The sequence below is a fragment of the Patella vulgata genome, chromosome 7, assembly GCF_932274485.2.
Source record: "Patella vulgata chromosome 7, xgPatVulg1.2, whole genome shotgun sequence".
NCBI classification, from domain to species: Eukaryota; Metazoa; Mollusca; class Gastropoda; family Patellidae; genus Patella; species Patella vulgata.
The window spans coordinates 14,711,802-14,738,113 of NC_065885.2; the positions used below are offsets into that span (position 1 = coordinate 14,711,802).

Consider the following 26,312-nt stretch of genomic DNA (forward strand, 5'->3'; position numbering starts at 1 on the left):
AATAAACTGACACATAGACTATTCTGCACCAAAGTAAAGAAAGAATGTTTATCAAGCCTTTTTATTGAAAAATAAGTTAATGACACAAATTCTGAAATTATCTATAAAAATTGACTTAGATTCAGGCAGATCCAGCATGAGTTGAACTCCTGTTGAATAGTAAGGCCTTGTGGTAATGCATAAAAATTCACCACCATCCTACTAGCTATCCGGTTGACCCCATGAACCTCTTTTGCTTGAACATATTAAAGCAGTTTTGAGAACAGTTAATTATTTGTGGGAAAATTCCAGTAAAGATTGCACCATTCATTGAAAATTGACATATAATTTCTAGAAAATATTCTGATAATCTATGTCGGGTTGATAAGGTCACATTAAAATTAAATGGGAACTATCACATTAGACATTTCTCAAAATGAAAATATGAATATATTAAGATAAAAACTTTTTTCCTCAAATAATTATAGTTTCTGACATAAATAGCCGATTATTAGATAACTGTCTCGTCTTTTATAAACAAACATAAATAGTGCAGTTAATAATCCCGTCGCAGTTAATTAAATGCTTGTATTGACAATTGACATGTACCTATATAAATAAAATCAAAGTATGTACGTGTGTATGTATGGTCTCCCATCATGCTTCGTCGCCAAACACCAAGAACACATATGTGGTATTTGTCAAATAAACCAGCATGACGCCGTGAATGTTTCAGGCCATCGAATTTGGGCCCCAAGCAAAAATTGGGCCTGGGCCCCGGGTGAAATGTTGCATCGCCGAGCTCCACACCGAAATATGTGATCTCTAATTAACCTGTATGATCCTGTGAATGTTTAAGGCCATTGAATTTGGGCCCCAGGAGAATTTTGCTTAATGGTTAATCAAGGACTGACATTCACACTAAATGAAGTTTTTATGCCTGCAGAACTTTTATTAGGGCACAAATAAACCCCCTTTTTTAAAAACAACATAATATCACACTAGTTTGGTGCACACAATCGGTTAGTACTAAGAGATAAATGTAAAGAAACAACAACCTATAGCTAAAAATAAAAGGGATTTCCACATCTACTTGTATTTTAATGGTTTATTTATTTATCACTCACTGTTCAATCCTGTTGACCAATGGTTGTTAAGATATGAACAACCTGTTTACGGTGTTTTAATACTAGAAGTTTGCTCTCATGTTTTATAATCTGTCTGCTATCAAGCAGGTGTGTAAGTCTTTGATCCCCGAGTGAAGCCATATTAACAAGCACTTGTTAAGATTGTTCTCTTTCATCAACGGGCAAAAAATAATTACCCTAAAGAAATTCATGGTGTCCTTTAAGCAAAGACAGAGACTTGTCTCAGGAAAGTGGACTTTCTACTCTCATCACCGAATACTAATTTAAGAGCAAAAGGTTTCCTCTTCTTTGTGTCTAAACAGAGTTTGAAAGTTCAAGATTTCTAATCTTTGTGATTTTGCATTACATTCAAGTGATTATGTTGTCTTTATTGCAAGATTGTGCGATCACTTGGACTCTTATCCTACTTATTAAGGATTAACTCCTCGCAGGCATGTACATTTCTCAGGGCAGCGCAAAGTCTAAATATTTATGACTTAATCCGTCCCAAAAAAACATTTGAATTCCATTACAATAGAAAAGTAAATAAATCTACATAATTTGAAACTTAGAAACTCTTTAGGTTAGGGTTTTCATGGACAAAAAGTCAATGAAATGTATTTGATAGTATTGAGCTATTGATTTGTTGAAATAGCACAAGTGAAGTCTCCTTATTTAAAGGAACAGTCCCTGGTAATGCGAGGGTGGGGGGAAGGGGAGGGGTAGTATGAAAAATAAATGCCTGAGGGTAACAAAATAGCCAACATTTCAAATCAAGACAGCAATTAAATTGTTTAAGTTATTTGGTAATGGCTAAGATTATGAACTGCTGTCTATACATTTAGATATGGTTATCCAGACATTGATATAGCGTGGAAACTGAAAGTTGTATTTCTTCAAGAAGATATCACAAAGATTTAAATGACTAGGATAAAGATTTCTAATAATCCTTTACGTAGAATTAACCAGTTTTGTTTACTGACATATATCTGGATTGCTCCTTTAAAGACCGAAGGTAATACTTATGAAATCTTCGAGAAACATCCCAGACTGTTACGTATATGACAATTAGATCGACATTTTGCCTCATAGTTAGTCTGAGAGGGGGGTGCTACAGGGAGCTGTTCAAGTAAATAATTACACCACTTTTAAGTTGAAATGCCTCATTTAGAAAATGGTTTATTGACTGGTCTCAGTAATTATCGGTTAAATCTACCATAAATTACATGTTTTAGGACATGTGTTGCTTTCCAAAACCATCGTAAAACCATCGTTCAATCTTAATTTCTGGATCGAGTCAGAGAACTAGCAGGAACCTCATTGATTACTCCTTCAATTACCTAACGGAGATGCCAGCATTATAAGGAACTTAACAATAGACTGATTGATCTCAAACCCTTAATTGGTTGCCAATAAACACTGTCGATTTTGTTTAACTATAGATTTAGCTTAGGAATATTTCTCTTGCAGCATCTGTGTTTTGCTTTCAACATATACAGAAGCTATTATTGTAATTTAGTCTTTTTTTGTCGGGGAACAGAAACAGAACCTGAATATTTTATCGATACTTTGTCTAATTAAGATTAATCTGTTTGTCTGAATGAAATTGATCACAAGTCTTTTTCTTTTTCAGAATTTGACTTTCACAACTAGTTCTCTTAGGGCACTCATACTTTTTTTTTACATTATTTAACCTTGCTTTAATTTACAAGGTGAAATGAATTCCAAGAGGTCAGTTTTAATTGAAAGAATTTTTTGTGAAATCAAATGTTTTGAGAAACATTTATTAAAAGCAATTTACGCAGTTTAAATTTTATCCACAAGAGATAACACCTTTTACAGATTGTACAGTACCTCTTATCAATCTTAATTTTATCTTTTGTTCACATATTGATTTAGAAATTTTAATGTAATTTTAATGTAATTAATAAGGGACCATATCTAAAAGGATAGGAAATGAATGAAATGAAATGGGGTTTAACGTCCTACTGTTCTGCTCCTATACTGGGCTAATGAAGACGGGTATACGCCATACAGTGTGCTATGAGGGAAATTTTGCCCGGGTAGCGGCACTATCGCCTACTCTTATATCGAATTCCAACTGCCAAGGGATCTTTTATGTGCATTCCAATGTATACATGGGACCTCGGTTTTCATATCATCCGAAGGACTAGACAGCTGTCCTTGTCAGGCCTAAAAGGATAGGGTTTTAATATCTTGTTAGAAGAGTACTTTGGTCATTTTGAGACTAAGATATGATTATTTGCTCCTACAGTCATGTCAGGTTTGTCCATGTGGTCAAGGCTACCTGAAGCCTCATAGGGTATCTCTAAAGCAAGGGTGTTAATTGGCATGGCAGTCTTGGCACCTATTAATTGTGCTCTTTAAGCTATTAGAAATTTCTCAGATTGAATAATTTGTGTTTTAATGAAGTTTTTCATTTACACAGGGTGTCAGATATTGATCTAATGTATGGCCCATAATTAAACCCACGAACTTGGCATAACATTTTTGGTATGCTTGTACAAATAGGTTGATGCGTGGACAAATTTTCCTAAAGATATCTTGAACAGAGATATGCTGTGGGACCAGAACATGGACTGAAAGATGGGCAGAATCCTTTTTAATATCACTCTGTTATGTCACTTCAGTGCGGGATAATTACAACTTGTGTGTATCGGTAACAGTAATCTTTAACAACTAGGTTTCTGTCTTGTCAGTGGTGCAGAAGGTAGGGCCTTGCAGGGAAAAATGTCTGGTAAACCCAATTTCATTGATCTTAAGAATCAATTGTGCATATTGAATGACGTCTTTATGATGTTCAGGAATTTAATCTGATAGATCATCATCTTAATTAACTGTCATTAACCTAATTATTGATTTTGTAATCAAAGCAGCTGAATAAAAAAAAAACACATTGTAAAAAATGTGACCTATTTTTCAAAGACTTAATAATTAACAGTAAGAACCTGAATGAACATAGGAATAAAAAATTTGTTGGCTGATCCTGATGATTGTCTAAATCTTCTCTGGTTTCTAAATTCAAAAAACAAAATAAGTATTATCTAAAAATCTTTAGTATTAGAAAATAGAATTAAGTAAAAAATATTAAAACATAGTTACAGATGCATCAAAATTCTGATGAAATACATTAAAAAAAATTTTGTGTGGACATCTTTATACAAATACCGGTACTGATCCTGTTGAATCTTTACCATTTTAAGACGTATTGAAAAAACTAATCTTTATCTGATTTTAAGACTTGTATGGACATCCTTATACAAATACTGATTCTGTCTAATCTTTACCATTTTAAAACTTACTGAAAAAACTAATCTTTACCCTTTTAAGACTTGGATAAAAGATATTTGATTTTACTTCATGGGATGTAACTACCTCCCAGTCTAGCTGTCAACATCAATTGCCTATTGGTAAAAAAAAATATATATATACCCATTTTCCTCAAGTGAAAGCATGACAACATTATTTTTCTAGAAGGCAAAAAATGTCATTTTGCTAATTTGTTGCAGTCCAACTGTGAACTCATTTAAGAAACAGTTGGAATCGGTTAGAAATAAAAAAATAAAAATTAGAAATGTTGCCAAGTATAGTACTGTGTAGGCACTCACAAGATAAGATTGTCCTCAAGAGAAAATGTTCAAATGAATTAAATATTGGTAGTGAAAGCTATGTTAGATGGTTTATACTGCAAGTTCTCAGTCTAAAAAGTGATTATTGGGAAAATTTCTAGATTTTTGGCCCAGAAAAAACTTATTAACAGTAATCATTAACAATGTTTTATTCTGTAAGGAGATTTTATTTTCTGTATTTTAGAATTCTTAATTTCTGTTGTTAGGTAAGATCTCTCTTGACGAAAACTTTATTTAATAAAGTACAGCTTTTTTCTTATTACAATTAATTGGTTTCACAAGATGTAGAAATTATATTGATCTTTGCCGCAAAACTCGCCTTTTCATCTTCCTCTGTAAACTTCAACTTGTCAAGTGCTGCAGTGGCTCCCTGTGATAAATGTGACCTTTGGGACAAGCAATGAGGTGAATTGTAGGGTCTATTTCCAATAGGACTTGCTGTGCTGTCAATTCTGAAGTTCCAACCACTGAGATAGTCTAAGTTTGGATATAATGTAGGTGTGTCCCGAATTAGAATTTCTTTTCAGTGCAGAAGAATCAGGAATGAGGTTATTGATACTGGATATATATAGACATTGATAGATATTCCATGAAAATGGCCATCTTCATTAGTACAACCTGTGCACAAAAGTAGGAAGTTAAACCACATTTCATTTCCATGAAAATGGTTACTTTATTTTGTGACATTTTAAAAGTTTAAAAAAATATCATACTTCTTTTGAATTCAAATGTCAGTGTTCTATTTGTGTTGTTTTGTTGTGTAAAAAGTTAGTACCATTAATTATAGCTTGATCACAATTCAATCCCCTTGATATTTTAATGCCAGTTAGGCATGGAATAATTCAATTGTAACTTTGCATGATATAGAAAGATTTTCAAATAGTTTACAGCATAGATGTTGGATAAACATGAAACGTTTTTTTTTTACACAATACCCATTTGATTTTAAGCCAGTATTTACACTGAAACATAGTACAGCAAAAATACATATTGTGCAGCAAATAATCTGTTTTCTCAATGTGAACAGAAACGTTAAGTTTAAAATACTTCAGTTTAATTGTAGATTTATTTCACAAACTAGTTTGTTCTACACCAGAAACGTATTGAATATTTTTTTAAACCTCTTTATACAGACATTACTGATCCAGTTTAATCTTTAACCCATGCCTATAAGGACTTGTTAGATTGAAATTTTTAAATGTTACTACCTTCCTATTTGTCTACATCGATTACCTATTGATGAAACAAATATATATATATATATATTTTCCTCATGTCAATATAAGACAATTTATTTTTCTGGAAGTGAAACATTGCTGCTAACAGGATTATAATTTCCTAACAGTTTAAATCATCAGAACAAATCTTGGTAATGGACACATGCTCACTAAAGTGTAACAATTATTTATAGTAGACAATGGTTTTACGATTTGAGGAACATTTTGGGGAATACAAACACAATTTAATATATGTACTTTATAGGTTCCAATAAAGAAAAAATGTTATTAAAAGTTCAATTGAGTTTAACCTTTTCCATTTCTGTATTTGAGGATTGATATAATGTAAAGGAACTCAAGCATTAGATCAAAACCAGAATGCTAGACTTGACAGACCTTATGATCTAAAACCCACATGTTAGACCACTTTGCTACCCGTCCCCTACCTTTTGTAAGAATGTATGTTTTCTAGTATGAATATAGGATTGAAAAAACTGATTGGAGAGAATTGAAGTGACAGATAAATGGGGGCTGGATGTGGAAACCCTTTCATACTCCTTTTACGGATGTTTTATATCTATATTTGCAGGAGAATGTAATAGTGGTGTATGTTTTAATGGAGGTCAGTGTCAAGGAGGTTATAGTCAATCCTGTTCATGCCCACCAGGGTTTCAAGGTCCAAGATGTCAATATGGTAAGTTACTTTCTTATTTCACACTTACAAAATTACCACCAAAATTTCCACGGTGGCCCTGAAACTCAAAATCTTAGAATCACAATACATGCATAAATCATGGAAATTAATGATCTGCACGATTTATATTATTCAAATTGATATATACAGATTGTGAAATATTGTTAATGATAGTATCCAGGTACAATAAAGACCTTGATAAATAATGATATCACGCAATCTGTAACTGGAATCACAGACAACAATATACCATGGAAATTATTTGGACCCCAATCCAACTGTTTCAGCTTACACACATACAAACCTAGCCACAATAGGAGAACACTTGCTGGAATGTCATGCTATTACAAATAAGTGATTGTTTCCATATAAATTGTCAGAGTTTTTTTAGGATTATAGTTGTCTGTTATTGTCTTTGGTTTTATGAATGATTTGAATGTTCATTGGTACCCCCTATAAAAACCCAACTGCACTATTTATCCACACTTGTTACAGATATTTAATAAAGTTCATGGAATAAGAAGGGCAAATGGTCCTTTTATGGAGATTATTTCTTGGTCTAGAGGGGCAAAGACATTTGCTTTGCTTAGTATTTAGGAAACCTGTTCTATTTCCCTACCTAATCTTCAGACCTATCTATAAAAGGAACTTTATTCAGATCTGTAATACACCCACTATATAACACATAGTCAATATCATAGTGTATATCAGACTTTGATTATATTAAGTAAAGTGTTAGACATGTGTACATGATCTTATCTGTTTGTTTAGGTGTTGTTATGAAAGGAAACAACTCTAGAATAACTTTGATAATAAATTGTTAAAACTCAATTCCATTACTTAATACCAGATAAGAGATAATAGTATAATCAATTGCAGATCCTGTCAGAAATTTTGGTAGATTCTATGAAAAGATTAACAGTATACAATGATTTTGAAATTAATATTTTTGGTTGTATAGAGATTAAATAACAGACATGATTATTACAGAAGATTGTAGCTGTTCTGGAACACTGATCTTAAAACCACCATAATGTTATTAGGAATGAAATTGTCTTATTGTTCTACACCACTGGGGCAAATGAAGACAAGCATGATAATGAACTTTTTCTTGGACGGCAGCACTAATGTCTACTCTTAAATTATACTTCAAATTCCAACTGTCAGGAAACTTTCAACATGCTGCCAGTAGTATACACGAGACTTTCGTTTTTTTTTTTGTCCCATCAAAAAGACAAGACTCTTTTCCTTACAAAACCCTCTGTCTTAGGCCAATGACAAGGGGAATCCAGCTCCAGAGAAACTTGCTAGACTAATGCTGGGATTGAACCCAGAACCACCTGGTTATGTGAGCTCACCGAGTTTCTGTGGCTCCAGATCAAAAGCAAGAAAATACACAAATATATTATTAAATTTCCGTAATCATAGATTCTAACCATAACTGTGAAGAAATCAGTGTATATTAACAAATGTCATGGGAAAAAATCTGAATCTTAAGCCAAACTTCAATCCCTAGTTTAGAAGTTATGTCAAATTTAATCTTGTTAAAACTTTCTTTTAAACTGTTCACATTAAATATATGCCATTAATTTATGTTTAACACCATTCATGCTGAACGTTGAAATATTAAACTTATATAAACAAGTTTATGGATTAGAAAACAGATTCTTTATCATAAGTAAGTTGATTGTTGACAAATATAATATTACGTTATGATAAAATAAATTGTTGATAACAATCATCACTGGTTTTAACTTACTGTGTGAAAATATAAAATCTTTTTCGCTAATGGATATATTAGGGTTTGCTAATATTATAATGAATGCTCTTGACATAATTTTGAAATGAAATGTAATTCTTGTCTCCAAATGACTGAGGTACATTTTTGATAATAAAATATATTTGCTAAGATGTCCAAACTAGTTACAACAGTATCGAATTCATGTAACTTTCAGCTGTTCAACATTGGACGTGTGTGGAAATACATAGATACAGATTGAACTAAACTACTAGTTAACTCTTTAATGATAGATGGGACTATTGTGCTTCCTTACTTTACAGACTTCCAGCTTCTTCTATTCACTAATATTACAAAAGATACAAAACACTGCAGCACGTTTAATCACCAGAATAAATCTCCGGATCCATGACCACATTACACCTGTAAATCCTTTCACTGGCTGCCCATAATTAGATGTTTTCAATATAAAATTATCCTCCTTACTTACAAGTGCATCAATGGTTTAGCACCTGACTACCTGTTTGATCTTCTACAGGTCAAAAGTGGAGAAAGAACAACTCCGTCAACATCAAAACACCACCTTGTCATGCCAAAATCTTTGAAAGTGTCTTGTGGTGGTAGGGATTTTTCAGTTGCAGCACCCATCCTATGGAACAAACTCCAAGCATCAGAGTTCTTTAAATCATGCTTGAAGACTCACATATTTAATTGTGAATACTAAACATGACAGTGTGGCTGGCTCAGCACCATCGAGTAGAACAGTTCTAGATGACAGGCGCTATATAAATTCATTATTATTATTATTTAATTGTCATTAAAGGAGCCATTCAAATTTGTAACTAGTAAAAAATTCTGTGTGGAGGACTCTTAGAAATCTTTATGTTATACTCCTGTATAACTATCAGGAACTTGGTGGTACTTTATGGAAGAAATACAACCTTTTAGTTTCCCAGTAAGTTTGTCAAGTACCACATATTGCAACAGTCATTTCTCTCATACATTTGAACAATAGAAATCCTTAAATGAGTCTGGAGATCACATCCGCTCAACACAGACTTGGTCATTTCCGGACTATCATATGGTACACATTTATTTAATAATATGCTTACTTCTATGGAGTCGAGGGGGGTAGATGGCCGAATGGTTAGCACATGCGCTCTGTATCATAAGGTCTGTCCTTGAGTCGATTCGCGAGGTTTCGATTCCCCAGTTGTATGTGACAAGGAGTATGGTTGCCTGTCCAACCTTGTGCGTTTTCTCTGGGTCCTTCGGTTTCCTCCTACTGCCAAAGACCCCTACGCGCAAGTGAATAATTGAAATAAAATGGTGCCATGTGTTAGTCCTCAAATGACCTAGTTTGTGTTGTGTGGACGTTAAACCGGAGGACCAAAGAAAATACATAAAGTTAGGCAAACAACCTACTCTGTCACATAAAATTGTTGGATTGAGACCACAACACTTGAGTCAATGACAGACCTTATGATCTAAAGCACATGCGTTAGGCCATTCTGCTACTATACCGAACCCCGATTTTGATGATCAGATGTAGTCATTTGAAGATTACACATCTTAACTAATTACTGTCTCATTTAAAAAAGGATGATGTATATCACAGGATTTGGATATTATTAGAAGGATTTATTAAAAAAATAAATTTGAAAAGAATTTTTATTAATGACTATCAAAATCAAGAATTTAGTAATTTAACTGTCATGGTCTAGTATGTTTCTCTGCTGGACATCCTGTCAAGTTTGACCATCCTGTCAGTGTCTGGTAACAATAAATGAGATATAGGGTGACAGCAAGGTTCACACTTTTACCATGTTGCATTATAATAACATGAAACATTTACTACACCCAGGAATGTAAAAACAAATATATGTCATGTTTTTTGGTGTATAATAATGTGAAATGTATGTGCTACTATGTTTCTGTTTGTTTATTAGATGGCTGACCAATCTGTATTACTAATTCATGTTAAAAGAGAAGTTGTCTTTTTTTGGTGGGTGTTTGATTCATGATGTCTCCAAAGACAGACACCTTCTATAAAGATTACTGACCATGACAGAAAAATAAGTAAATTTATATAAATTTATTGGACTGTTTATGTAGAATCCTAAATATTAAGTCAGCTTCAAATCTTTATACATTTTTGAGTGGTACATGATATGATTAAAGTTCTGTGGAATTGTGAAGGCTAGCTATTAGTCAAAACCCTCAATAATATGTTTTTGGGTGTATTTTTCGTCATATATATGTGTTTAACAAATTCTGAAATAAGACTAAAAAGATGTCTAGCTTGATCATAATTACCAGCATGTCAGTGGAAAGCTGTCTAGTCATTTGGATGGTACAAAAAAATGAGGTCCTGTGTATACCTTTGACAGCACATTTCTGATTCCCTGATAACTGGAGATTTAATTTAGAGAAGTCTGTTGTGCTGCTGCCAGGGTAAAATTTGCCACATAGCACACACTGAAGGACATTTGCATATCTTCATTAGCCCAGTTGGTGGAGAAAATGCAACTTCATGTCATTTCATTTCCCTGACCCAACTCTACTATCATTTTATGGTTAAACCTTTTATTTTACAATATGTGAGATTAGAGACATTGTTTTATATGTGTACCATGAATTAATGATAAGCTAGACAATATAATGAAAGAATAGGTGATCATTTCAAACACATGCACATGTATTAATCAAATTAGCAGACTATTTTCTACTCTCATAATTACGACAGTAGGTTAGAATGATCTGGATTGGAGACCTCTTGTTCTGAATTGAGCCTCATTCCAATAACAAATGAAAGATAAATATACTGTTCACAGATTTTCACAATCCTTTTGATAAATGTGTGAAACATTTAACCAAAATACTGTGAATCAAGGAAAGAGATGAAATGAAATAAGGTTTAACATTTGATATTTTTGATACCAAAGAGAATGAACCCTGGCAATTCCTAGTAATGAGCCATCAGCATACTCTCTGAGCTGCTGTAGTTTGAGAAACCAGGCAAAGGAACAAATATTGACTTTTTTCAGTTCCTAACTCTACCTTGCACTTTAATGGATGCATTTCCCTTCTGTATTTTTAGGAAGGACTAGGTACCCACATCTAAAAGAACATTATAATTAGTAATAACATTCTTAATACACTAAAGAGAAAGTCTACTTGTATATGATAGATGATTATTATAATGAAATATGGCAGTAAGGAAAAAGGGTTATATGAACAAGTCAACATTTTTATAGTTGAAATAGATCAGCCTGTAAAAAACTTCTGACATGAACACTAATCATCTACTTTTACACTATATATATTTTCATGTCTTACTTATAATAGCTGTGCAGTGGGATATGTTCTAAGAAACTTTGTGCAATGAAATCTGTTCTTAGATGCTTTTTGTGCAATGAAGTCTGTTCTTAGATACTTTGTGGAAACATTTCAAAATATCAAAGCCTGCAAAGGTTTATTCCACAGATAAGTTCATAATGTAGTATTTGGTGCTTTTGTAGTCAGTTTTTGGTATACTGGATCTTCCTAGAACACCTGATGCTGAATATATGAACTGGAATTCGCACCTAGATGTATCACTTTCTAGTTTGTTCAGTCTGTATTTCCATGTACATGTTTCCAGTAATATCTATTATTTAACAAGTTTAGTCAGGTTTCCTAAAGTAAATTTCAAATGCAAATTAGTTTGACAAAATTGAATAATACATGTATTAGGATTTAATGAATACATTGACTGTAATTAACAGTTGTATGCAAATAAAAGAACACTAATGTAAAAAATAAAAATTTGCAGACACAGAACTGGAAAATCCATTGAGAAATTTAAGAAAACCATAAATATTAAAAAAATTGGGACAAAAAACAAAAACAAGTGAATTGAAGGAAAAGAAATAGTAAACCAAAGCAAATAAGAGCAACATGTACTGTATTACGCTATTTCGATAGGTTGCTTGAACTGAGCTGTTAGATAGAGAGAAAGAGTGATAGGGTTTAACGTCCAGTCGTTACAATAGAAGTCATTTCAGGACAAACATATGGTTCAATTTTATTTCAATTATTCACTTGTGATTAGCGGGAGGAAAAAGGAGGACCCAAATAAAAACCATGAAGTTGACATACAAGTGTGGGAATGAAACTTGCTTGACTCAATGACATGACACACCTTATGATCTAAAGTACACACCCAACACACCTTACTGACTGAGCTTAAGCACTTGGTGGATAAGGAATATGAGATCTGCTTAGTCAGGTATTTGTGTATGAAGTACCCATTCTTGACCAGATGTCCTATATGTCTGTTAGGCAGAGTTAAGCCTCAAGTTGAGATGCGTGGTGAATGATATTTCATTATACATTAATGTGCCATAATTTTTTATTAGCTGATATTGAAATAAAAATAGAAAAAAATTATCTTTAGATTTAAGTAGCCTAGATAGAACCATGTGGTAATAAATAAACACAGATAACTAATTTGATTGCAACAGGTAAAAATAGTCTGAAAAAAGTATATGGGGGTGTTTTTCAGATATCAACATTTCCAGTCACGCTTGCTGCTTTGGGGTGATTAATGGGATTTTGTAGGTGTTGGAATTTCATGCATGGAATCGGTTTAAAGTGATAACATACATGTAGCTTAAAATCCATTACATCTAGCTATCTTGCTGGGCCCTGTCATAATAAAATAATTTAAATAACATAAGACCTTAGCTAGGATAGTAATTTGGCCAGCTTGTCTCTTTTTATGTATCATCCATAAACTATGCACAGTTATTATCACTCCCACAAGCATACCCCAGCCCACACAAGTGGGAATGGTATTTGAAAACTCCTGAACAGTAGGTGCTTTAGGATATCAGCCTTGTGAATCACGTCTTCATATAACCAGAATGAATCAGTTAATATAAGAAAGACATATCGGTTCCGTAGTATATTTCAGAATTATGATCTTATAATTTGTGTTTTATGACATAAGGTTGAGTGAACCTGTCGAAAAGAGCTCATTATTTCCTTCATTAATAGAGTATCTAAGTTTATGTGGGTGTAGTTTTATGTTTGTTGTACCAGAAGAGCCTGTGCATGTTTATTGATTGAAGCAAGAAGAGGTTAGTGTTGGGTAACTAAATACCTATAATTACTGTAGAGCATTTAATATGTTATTCAATTTAGCATGTTATAATTGCTTGGAAAGTCAATGAACTTAAAAAATACATGTCTAAATTTTTTACCCAACACAGGAAGTGAACTCCCCAATATTTCTCAAATTTCTATCAACAATCTGGAACTATTTTGCAAACATCAGCTAACTAACAATAAGTTGTTATATTATTAGAATTTGAAGGTAGCAACAAAATTCTCAAAAACGTTAATTATTGGCAAAAAATAAAAACCTACTTTTCCTCCCTGCTTTTTTTTTCCGAAGATTTTGTTGAAGTAACATATATTATAAAGACAAAACATTTAAAGCGTGTTTCACAACATAATTCATTGACTTCCCCTAATCGGTTTCTAAAATTCAAGTCCAAAAGTAAGGAATGGTGCCATGCATGGGAAATCTGCATTGTATGTTTTCTCTATATATAATAACTAATAACACTTACCTAAAGCTCATTATTCTTTTTGTATAAAAAATATACATTTCGACAAGTAGAAAAATGTTTTTATAACTATGACCAATATTTTCACATTTGAATCTGAAGTGTTCTAAAAAAAAAAAATGCAACATCTATGCACTTTAAAGAAAAGGTCTAAATATCTTACTTCCAATTTGAAAACAAGAGAAAACCTGTTACTTGAGATCAGACGTTTTCTATTAACCTTCATATTGTTTCTCATATATGATGAGAATAAGAAAGTTCCATACAGTTTTTTTGGATGCCTGTATTTCTGATTAATATTTAAAGACATAACACACTCTTATGTAAATACATTATGTGTATCAGTTTCAGTGTTAATTAGAGGGGAAAGAATTGTCATTGAAATGTTTTAATGCTGTGCAAAATGTGCATTTCCATTCAAAACTACAAATGACCAGTAACATGTTTCATTGTTGTAAAAAATTGTTGTTATGAAACGATTAACCTAAAAATGGTTTTACTTTAATTTATAAAGCAGAGAGAGAAAGATGGTTTTTAACAACTACTCAACAAGGTCTTTATTGGCCTGGTTAGAGCCAAAATGTAGGGCATTAAACCCCATTTCACAACCAATCAACACAAAGAAAGTCATTGCAGGACTTATATTGTTATATGGTATATTTTTATATGGTATATTTTTATATAAATAATTTACATACATACTGTGACATAGGCCAATCTCAGACAATCTCAGTTGGGGGGGGGGGGGAACTGAGGCTGTTTGTCCGAAAATTATTCTTTCTCATCTGTATTAACTAAAACGAGTTTCTCCACAAATGTTATTGCATGAGGTCTTCTGTATTATATGTATTAAAAAAACGTAAACCGCAAGCGATTTCATTTTACTATTATACAGTTATATTTCTATGATATATGGTCTCATTCTCTGATGATTGTGCCTGAAAATACAATACAGAAATACATTGCCCACAAAATGGACAGTCCTACGCCTATGCACTTCAATCTTCAGCAGTAGCAGTCCAGTAACAACCCACAAGTTTTGACTGATGACCACAATGCACTGTCACATATATCAGCATTTGATCAAAGCCATGAAATTTGAATTAATGACCGACCGGATGATCTAAAATACCTGCATTAGATCATTGGTCTGGTCAAAATTGTGCTTTTGAGACTTTCCAGTTTCTTCTCAGTTTTATCCTGTACTTCATAAATTCCATCCATACAGTTGCGGTGACATCAGTTTTTATTTCTTCTCCAAACTCCTACTGAAAACTTGTTGTTTATTGTGACACATTTAGATTTATGGGTGTAAAATTGGCAACAGCTCTGACAAACATTACAATGTGCATAGCTTTCATGTAAGATTTACAATGTTACAAAAGTTTGTTGTAACAACATATATCTTAAAAAAAAGCTCTCTCGTTTATCATTTTGATATTTGAGTGGAAGTGTTTCAATGAAAGGCATTGTTTACATCTGATTGTCTGATAATTCTTCATCCAGTCAATTTTTTTCTGTTTTGCACAAACAAAAAAACAGAAATAAAGCTATTATTAAAACTGACATAAAGTGTTTTAATATGTCAGATAAAAATTTCTCCACTATTAGAATCTGAGAATCTATTTAAAAGAGTGTTCAGGGATTGAAGTTGAAATACAAACTTGATGAATAACTACTTTGTAAAACAATTCATCTTCATCTGAGAAGAAATATCAGAGGAAAGGAATTAATAGTTATGTTGGTTTTAAAATGCAGGCGATTGTTAAGCAAGTTTAACTTTGTATGCAAAGTTTAGGCAAATAAACCATTATTTTTAATAAGCTTGCTTAGCTTAGCTATTTGGTTTAAAATTGCCAGCTTCAGGTAGTTTTGGGCATGCATATTTCATAACTTTTTTTGCAATACCTGTTGGTTTTTAAGAAGAATTATATTATAACACACCCTTGGCTTAAAAATGCTTGTGCCTTCAATCTAACTCATATAAAGCGATCTGAAAGGCACATGAATCGTCAGAAAATTGAAAAAAAAAACACAGCAAAATTGAAAAAGAAAACCCAGCAAAATTGACAGCGATGTGTACTTGTTCATATGCATATTTTCAACATGTAAAACTACTTATGGTTTGGATGGAACAATTGCAAGAGTTTAGAAACAGATTTTAAAATTTTGTATGCTACTGGGTAGAAGGTATGACATCCTAGGCAATTAAATGGCCACCATCGGGAGAGTCACTAAATAGCCAGTTTTAAGAAGCAATGATTTTAGTGAACTTAACTTCACATTTGAAGGAGACTTTATTTAAGACTAGTCTGACTCTTGAAGGTTTATGATTTATTTTAACAATAGTATGATATCGCAATTAAAACTAATATCTGGTGCTTTATATCTCATCACAGAAAAAAAGATTGATACCATGTCTGTTATGGATCATCAGAAAATTGAGTGACAGATTTACTTTAGAGATCAGCAGCAAAAATAAGTACAAGATGACAACTATATATAGAATGATGCATGAAACTTTGACTTCCAACTGCAGATTTCTTAACTACAATACTTTGGGTATTGAAGTAATCTAATCTTTGGTGTTTATAAACATATGAAGCCTGTGACATAAATGCATACATCAAATGTACCCCACACATAAACATCTTTAAATATACCTGTACACAATTCATACCATATACCAGTAACATATAATATACAAAATCATACAGTACACTTGTGGTTGTACATATATTATGCAATATATTTGTGCATGTATTATACAATATGCTTGTACATGAATGAGAACATCTATAAATGAGGGGGTTGGATGGCCGATTCCCCAGTTGTACATGACTTGACATGACTCCGATTCCCTCTATAAATGAGGGGGTTGGATGGCCGTATGGTTAACACATGTGCATTGTATCATACGGTCGTCATTGATTCAACTAGTGTGGTTTCGATTCCTCAGTTGTACATGACATTGAGTAGGGTTGCCTGTCCAACCTCGTTGGTTTTCTCCGGGTCCTCCGATTTCCTCCGATTTCCTCCCACTGCTAAAGCGCCCTACATGCAAGGGCATTATTGAACTAAAATTGATCATGTGTTAGTCCCAAAATGACCTAGTTTGTGTCGAGTGGAGTTAAACCCCATACTAAATATAAATCAATTGTTGTGAAAATTTGACATAATGATTTCAAAGGAAATGGTACTGTTTATATTTGTATTAACTGTTTTAATGAATGGACTAAATTTTAGAAATGAATCTTTCGTATATCTACATCATGTTGATTTTGGTTTTATGCTTCTAAATTAAATAGTATATATTGTGAAAATTCTCTTTACTATTTTACCAAATTTGGTAAAACATTTCTGGGAAATAATTAGGTATTTGAAATAAATTATCCTGTTATGTCAATGGGTTTAAACATTTATTTGATGTCTATGATTTTCACTACCATAGAATCTGGTAGTCAGTCTTAAAATTCACCTTCTGTTCCAATCCATAAGTTAAAGGCCCCATTAGATTTTGTAATGACATTGATTACATTATCAGTGCTTAAAACAATAAATACCTTACAAAAATGCTGCCCTGAAAGTCTTTATAATAAGAAAAAGTGTTTGTTAAAATAGTCATCAGGGGTATATTTTAAGCGAGAGAGATTATCATTAATGAATCGTTTACTTTAACAGAGCTAATAAGATGGCTATAGAGTAACCGTGATGGAATTATTAGACAATATTGGCACCAGTGTAGCGGTGCTGGGTTCAGATTATCAACGACAGCCACTGTTTTTTTCTTCTGAAAACTTGGTGAGTTATGGTGCCATTTGCTTAATTGAAAACACATTTTGGTTCCTGAGTTATCTTTCTGTGTGATGAGAATCTTTAAAAGTACAACATAATTTCAATTAGCTTTTCTTGCTGCTATTTAGTGATTCATCTTTGATCTTAATGCACTGATTCTCCTGCTAAAAACAGGTAAGTTTCTCATGTTAAAAGGTGTGACATCCAGAGCTTAAGAAATGTTTATGAAATATAAGTAAAAGGAAGTGAGGGTGATGTGTTGTGTCATCATCACAAATATGCACAATATGCATTTTCTTTAGGTAATTTATACATAAACTAACCATACATTTAGTCCTCATGTTCTATGTCTATTAATGAACAGATTTTTACTGATCACAGACAGTGTAAACATCTGCATTTGGAGGTGGGGGAGCACATGGTTGGCACCCAAATTCTCTATTTTTGCCCTGAATATCATTAGACACTGATCTAGTAAAAAAAAAAAGTAAATTTATATTAAGAATATGGATGTTCTTGGGGCTTTAGATTAGAATATTAGCCAAAACCCCCCTAAAAAGGAAACTTTTATTAAGAATATGGATATTAATGATGTTCTGGGTACTATGAGATTTGAATATTATAATTTATGTTCATAATGATTCTTGGTTGAATTTGAAACCCAACAGTGTTATTAGAACAGATTGTAATGCCATGGTTGCCCAAATTTCATTGATCAGCTTACACCCCCCCCCCCCACACACACACACACACACACCAACTCCACATACCTATTTAAATATTGAGACTTCCCCCACTGCAACCCAACATACCTATTTAAATATCGAGACATATAGAAATGATCACGAAAACAGTTGATAGGGTTACCAAAATCTTTTACACCTCTTTTATTAAACAGGCAGTATCTATTTTTGAAATATTATAGCAAGAACAGCCAGCTCTTTATCTAAATCTTACATAATGCCCCTTCAGTTAACCTGATAATTGTGACTAAACCTTGCCAAGAGTTAATTAGAAGGCAGCAATAACCTGCAATATTCTAGATACTGGAAAACAAGTGTTGTGGGTAGTTGTCATGATGAATGCATCTGCGTTATAAACACACTGAAATTGACAGAAGGGTTTTTAGTCAACTTTATCTGACAATTGAAGCTGGTATTTCTTTAAAGATGTCCCACACATCTTCAAATAAGGTTCTGTTTTTCTGCACCAACTGGACTAATGAAGAAGAGCATATGCCATGCAGTGTGCTATGAGGGAAATTTTGATTAGACAGTGATGTTGCAGCCTACTCCTATATCGAATTCCAGCTGTCAGGATTCTTTTACTTGCACACCAATGTCTACATAGGACCTCACGTTTTTGTCCCATATGAATGACCAGGTCCCACAATCCTGCATCACTTACAATGGGAAACTATGACAGTAAATCCAGAGGAACTTTCTCGGTCAACACTGGGAGTGGACCCTAGACCTCAAGGCTAGCAAGCCAACATCTTACTGAGCCATCACGGTTCCCCTAGTGGCATGGAACTAGAATACTAAGAGTCTCCTAAACAGAAATACTTAATTTCATTCTATGGTTATCTCCTTTAATCAGACAATTTACTTATCTGTCCTCAAATATGTCAGTTTGACCAAATTCCATCACAATATATTTTTAAACCAGAAAGCTATTAAATCACCATGAACAGCATCTGGATTTCTCTCCGTAATTCTAATGAAATATTGAGCAACACTGCATGGTAATTGTGATAGCCGTAAAACACAAGCTATGTTTTGGCTCACTCCTTTCTTTTTACCAGATGTACCACTGAGAAACCCTGGATATAGAAGCATTATTATTTTGATGGGCTTACTGTATGGGAAATTGTTATAAATTTACTTTCTTTACTGAGAAATAAGTTTTGTGTTTGATAAAAATGAAACAAGGAGTGATGTCTCTTACATTTCTGCTCCATGAAGACAGTGTTGTTTGAAACATATGTCATCAACCATCGAAAAATAAACAGCTTTTTTTCTCTTTTTTAAATCTGCAAATGGCTGATAATTTTTTTCCAGTTTCATCTGTACCTGACTAAAATTCCACTAAGTTTACCAATTTCATCTCTTTTGCATAACTTTATTCACATGTCATTAAAATTGATTTCCTTTTATCTCAGTTTAGGCCAAGAAAGTTTATCAGGATTTTCTGGCGTGGTTCCACTTGTCAGTGATGCAGGACAGAGGGCCTGATGTATTAGAAAAAAGATTGAATTGCCATTCACAATGGTAGGATTAGACAAAATGCAGAATTTGTTAAGTGAAACTGCAATTGAAAAACAGTACCCTCTAACTTGAATTAAGGAATTGGGTTCACATTTAGGTCTCGACCTTCAGCAAGCGTGTTTTTGTCAGAAGGTAATTTAACCACATGCACCCATGTGGATTAGTATTGCCAAGATGTGAACACAGCCTTAGTTAAATGTACTTTAATTGAGCTTTTTTCAAGGTCACAGTAACTGAATGTGTTTATTATTTATACAAAATCCTAGACAGATGGGGAGTCATCTATTTTCTATTTTCTAAATAAAGCTGTAATTCACTCTATAGTAGTGTGTACTGTTGTTTGGCCATTATACAAGACTAAGGAGCAACAGGTATGAATCGATCTCAGAAATGCACTCGAACGACACTTTTTGTGAATGGAGAAGTACAGTAATTTGGCAAGAACTTTTCCAATCTGGTTCAGCTTTTAAATGAAACGAAACGTGGAATGTCCTACTGTTCTACACGAACTTGGCAAATGAAGACTGGAAGTTCAGACTGCGGTTCTGTGTATACAATAGTCAGCACATTAAAGATCCCTTGGCAGTTGAAAATCAAAATAATAGTAGACTGTAATACTTTGTCCAGGCGAAATTTCCCTTGCAGCACAATCCATGGTGTATGCCTATCTTTTTAAGTTCTATTGGTACAGAACAGTAAGATATTGAACCCCACTTCATTTATATTAATTAATTAAATAAGCGGTCCCATGATATTGAAATTCTGGAGCATGTGGCAAACATCTTGGTAAAATGTGTTACATTATAGTTTTATTTGGGTATTTCCTTGTTGCCTAATGTTGGTTACCGGTTGGTGTTCTTACAGGGCTGTTAAATTAATAACAACCTGTGTTGAATAATTCAAGCTTGTCTCCACTTAGTAAATGAAAAATACTGTTTTTTATTGGCCTCTGGGTGTTAAACATTCCTTAATATTCCTTCATTGCCATGCCAGTTATCCTTTTCATGACTTTTTGGGTGGTTTCTGATGAAAGATAATTAATCTAACCTAATTAGTCCTGATCTTTAAAAGCTGACGTATACTTTAGTTGATATAAATCTGTTAGTGAGCCATCAAAATTTGAATCTCTAAATGGTGAAATTGCTGGTTGGAAAAAAAAACCCTTATAAAAAGAAACAGTTGAGGCACCTGCTCTTTTTCAATCTCTGTTAAGCTACTAATTATGTCACTGATTAATCTCCCAGTTTCTTTTTTGTAAATGTTACATTTTTTAGAATAAGTGTTAAGTGGATGTGGATTATATTGGTTTTAATTTTGCCTGAAGTAGTGTAAAATGTAGCAATGGTTTTAAACTCATAATAAGTTTTATCAGATAGGACATCAGGTAATGCTAGGTGCTACGGAAATAGATGTTATATTTTAATATTAAAAAAACTAAATGTTTAACAAAATACAGAGACTGCATATTGCTATTTCCTTTTTGTACTATCTGGATTGAGTAAATGGTCAAATTGTATTTTGTACTGCACATAATAATGGGAATAAAACAATTACATACAGTGTAAAAATCTGTAAACTAGTTGACCAAAATGTCATATGGCCAATGTTGAAATTCAATATTGGGTTATTGAAACCTCCACAAGGACAAAGTCTTGATTTGTTCTTCATAAAATCCCTTAAATATAGTGGGAGCAGAGGTCATAGAAACTAAAGCAGGTGGCTTTTGACAGTGTGGATATGGGTTTTATCTACACAAATGAAACTGACCAAAAAGGGTCTTTAGACAACTTAATATCAGTTATTTGTCAGACGACACCTCTCTATTGGTGGTGATTAGTTCTGTAAGAAGACTCGTTAGTTGAAGGGGCTGAACAATGGTCTGACATGTCTATTGTACGACTTAATCAGATCAGTGGATATAGATATACCTAGACCCGTATAGTTTACCTGTGTCTGCCCACACTCTAAACTATGCTGCAGGGTAGGCAAGCGACAGTAATTTAATTACCTTTACAATTTACAAAACAATTTGGTTGAACTTTAATCCCTTGTGGCTACAAAATAAGGATAAAGTGTAGAATTACAGAATCCTTAAATTTAATGACCCTTCTAATAAACCAATATGGCATTTATTCCGTCATTCTTTTTTTTTTTTAACAAAATCTAACTTTCACAGCATAATCCAAGTTAAAATGTACTCATTGATTATTTAACATAGAAAACAAGACCAAAATGATTTCCCTGAGTTTGGATTCAATTGGATTAAAAAAAGAGAGAGAGAAATGGGGTTTAACGTCCACTCGACACAAACTAGGTCATTTCGGGACTAACATATGGTTTAATTTTTTATTTCAATAATTCGCTTGTGCATAGGGGTCTTTAGCAGTGGGAGGAAACCGGAGGACCCGAAGAAAACCCATGATGTTGGACAGGCGACCCTACTCCTTGTCACGTACAACTGGGGAGTCGAAACCACACCAGTTGACTCTTTTGACAGGCCGTATGATACAGCGCACATGTGCTAACCATTCGGCCACCCAACCACCCCAATTGGATTAAACTGAGTACAATCTTTTAATGAGTATTTCTTCATTTGGATTAAAGAAATACTCATTAACTTTTTCGGGCAATGCAGGGATCGAACACGCGACCTCCAGGCTAGTGAGCCAGCCTTTTACCCACTTAGCCACCGTGGCTCACCTCAGTTCTATAGATACAGTCTTGTTCAATTGTAGTCAGTGGTATAGGTGCGGTCTTGTTCATATCTAGCACAATATTTATGTCTGCAAGGGATTCAAAATCCCTCAAATAATGATAACGATTAACAGTTTTGAGGAAAATATTCCTGATGTTGAGTACCCCAAAATTCCTTAGTGTGCTGCTTGATGGTGTGAAGATGGTGTGAATTTGGGTTTTGAACAACATAGACAACTTGTCTCATTCTGTGAATAACTGAATGATGTTTTATGTTAGCTAGATTTGTTTTTCTACCACATTAAGATATATATCTATTTGCTATGACGATCTATTACTCATAGCTTATTATTTCTGTCGGATGTTTGAAATTGAAACATTTAGGATAACTTTTCATCTTGGTATCAAACTGTGTGTGGATATGTAACCCGGTAGAAAATAACCACATATTAAAGTGTTTTCTGTGATCTCACACACAGAAAAAACAACCAGGATCATTTATCTAAATTTCTTTAGGATATCTTTGAGTTCCTCAGAGAACAATAAACAAACTTCTCAATATTGACTTGATTTCTTACTATAACATATAAATAATAGCACCATGATTTTTCTGTTTCTGTGATAATACCCACCATATGTGTAATATTAATATCAGATGGGTATCGAGTGAGGCCAATATGTGGAAGATAAGAATTTTATATAAAAAAGGAAATTATTTTCACAACTGTTTTTGATAAGAAAGGTGAAACATATATTACATTTTTTTTAAAGAAATATTTGTCAAAATAAATTGTCTTTGTCAACTGAATAAAATTTAAAAAGAAACAGACATTTTAATGTTATATCACTACTAATTGTCTGAAGAGCATAAGGGAATAAACGAGGTTTAACATCTGACTTTTCTGCAGCAACCTGGCATACGCTATATTCAATGTGTTATGATGTTTTTTTCGACTTATAGCGGTGCTACAGTCTATTCAAATTTCTAATTGTCATGGGATCTTTGACATGCTTCCAATGGTATACTAGTCTACACAGGACCACTATTTGTTTTCCTATCCAAACAACTAGACATTTTTCCTTGTCAGGCAATCCTAACTGCACTGACGTGGGGAAAATAGACTGGAAAATCACAAGGGACTTTCACGTATTTATATATATATATGAAAGAATAAACCAAAGATTGCTTGAAGTGCAGAGGGATCTCACACTATATCAAGTGACTATTTTTACATGGCATATATTAAAACAATTAATTGTAAAGCTGGGCAATCATGCGAATGAAGAACTTGCCAGCAGAAATAAGAAGCTGCTCCAGAAACAATAACCGCAGAAATGTAAAAACAACATACATTAACTTAAGACTTCTAAAATAAGCAGTCTTCATAAGACGTTAAACACCATTTGATTTCATTTATCAAAATAGAAAATATCTTAGAAGTCTGTGCATTCTGGAATCTGAATTCAGGTATTGGAAAATACCTGGGGATTACGGTATTAGATCACACACCTTGTGACTAATCAACTGAAATATTTGGTATGCATTTTTTCTACTAATAACAATCTTTGTAATGGTATTTAAATGTATTTTCTAACACTTCAAATAAAAAAAAATTGTTCAGAATAATTATCTTCCTTAGAATTGATTAGATCTGTTTTTCACCTTAGATCAAGTTTACTTTCCTAATGTTTATGTAGGTCAAGTAAATTCTCCATCAAAATTCTACTACTCTGGCAAATTTTTATTGCCATTATCAATATTTTTTCAAATTAAGCTAAGTTCTTGATTTGTTTGCCAAACATGATAGTAATTTAATACAGCGCTGTCAATTGATTATTCAGAAATATGAAATTTTACGGATGTTTTTCATCATTTTTACAGAGACGTTATTATTTATTTTCCACCTGTCAATAAACATAAAAAAATTATATAAATAAAATTTGCACTCATTATACATGAGGTCAGTGGAACTTGTAAACAGGTAGACTGAAACTTACCTCCTCACTTCTACTGGACCATTTATATAATCTGCTGTTCACATTAAGAAATGAAATGGGGTTTAACATCCTACTGTTCTGCTCCACTGGGTTACTGAAGATGGGCCTGCAGTGTGCTATGAGGGAAATTCAGCCTGGACAGCAGCACTATAGTCTACTCTTATATCAAATTCCAATTGCCAAGGGATCTTTTAAATGCACACCAATGTTTACACAGGACCTCATTTTTACGTCCAAGCTGAACAACTAGACAGCCGTCCTACATTAATGACAAGGGGAAACCACATCAGAAAATCATGATGAACTTTCTCGGCCAACACTGGGATCAAACCCCCAGGCTTGCTAGGCAGCGTCTTACTCACTTAGCTCCCTGGTGATGTTAAGGCAAAAAGAACAGCATAAACCAGGAACTTACCATGACGTCATCACAGCCATCTTGAAATTGTGACATCATATCAATAATTAAAGTGTCAATGTTTGCGTATTTCTTCAATGAATTTGCTCAGCCTTTTTTAAGAAACAGCTCTAGAGGGACAGCAGTGGCATAGCTAAAGTTTGCGCCCTCTGAACAACTTGGCACAGTTTCAATGGTGCACTCCTGTACAATCATAACAATATATATATATACAATACATCTTCTGTTCATTCCAAATGTATCAGTATTACAATAGAAACGATAACCATTGTAGAAACGCTGGTCTGATTTTAATTTAGTTATCGTCATCCATAGAATTTCTGTGATTATTTCAATTACTACAGTTCATAAGAATTGTTCGGCATGTCAGGGGTACATGACAGAGAACCTGGCATACACAAAGTATAGTCACTTGGATGGGATGATAAGCCCAAGTGCCATGTACACATTAGCATGCAGGTAAAAATTCCATGGCATTTGGAATTCGATATAAGAGTAAGAGTAGCTCTGGTGTCCAGGCAAAATTTCCCTCATAGCACACTGTATGGTGTATGCCCGTCTTCTTTAGCCCAGTCAGAGCAGAGCAGTAGGAAGTTAAACTCCATTTCATTTCAATTATTAAATGCCTTTTAAACAGTACAAATGACATGAGAAATAAGCATCATAAAGATGCATGATAGTTGATACATTGAATCATAGAGCTACCATTATAAGTTGGATTATTTGAAAAAAAAATTAGTGGTCAGATCTTGAGTAGATTCACATCAATATTTATCCCGTGGGTGTGAATGTTGATCCATACTTATATGGTTCAGATATTATCAATGGTAATTAAATTTAATGGGGGATATTTTTGTTAGTTTCTTAAACTATACTTTGTTATCGGCTATATAGACGGAAAATACACTTTCTCACGCTATAATTGAATATATTTAAGTTGCTGTAGGTAATAAAATAAACATATATATAATGACTTAATTCTCGTTGAAGATAAACCACATGTTTAAAATAGAATATAGTGGGCTTTTTGCTGAAACTTTTTCAGGTGATGTGAAGAAGAACATGTTTTTTTTCTGAACAATAATTTGCACACATGTTTTCATTATGACTGCAAATATTTATT

General features: G+C 33.3%; 1 protein-coding gene across 16 annotated transcripts in view; it reads left to right on the forward strand.

The window, feature by feature from the left end:
- The window catches only part of LOC126827704 (multiple epidermal growth factor-like domains protein 6), a 196,546-nt gene that overhangs the window by 91,879 nt on the left and 78,355 nt on the right, over positions 1-26,312 (forward strand). For all 16 annotated transcript variants that reach the window (XM_050557170.2, XM_050557174.2, XM_050557169.2 and 13 more), the window contains exon 4: positions 6,563-6,667. In XM_050557170.2, the coding sequence (XP_050413127.2) occupies positions 6,563-6,667 (105 nt within the window). The remainder of the gene's footprint in view (positions 1-6,562; positions 6,668-26,312) is intronic.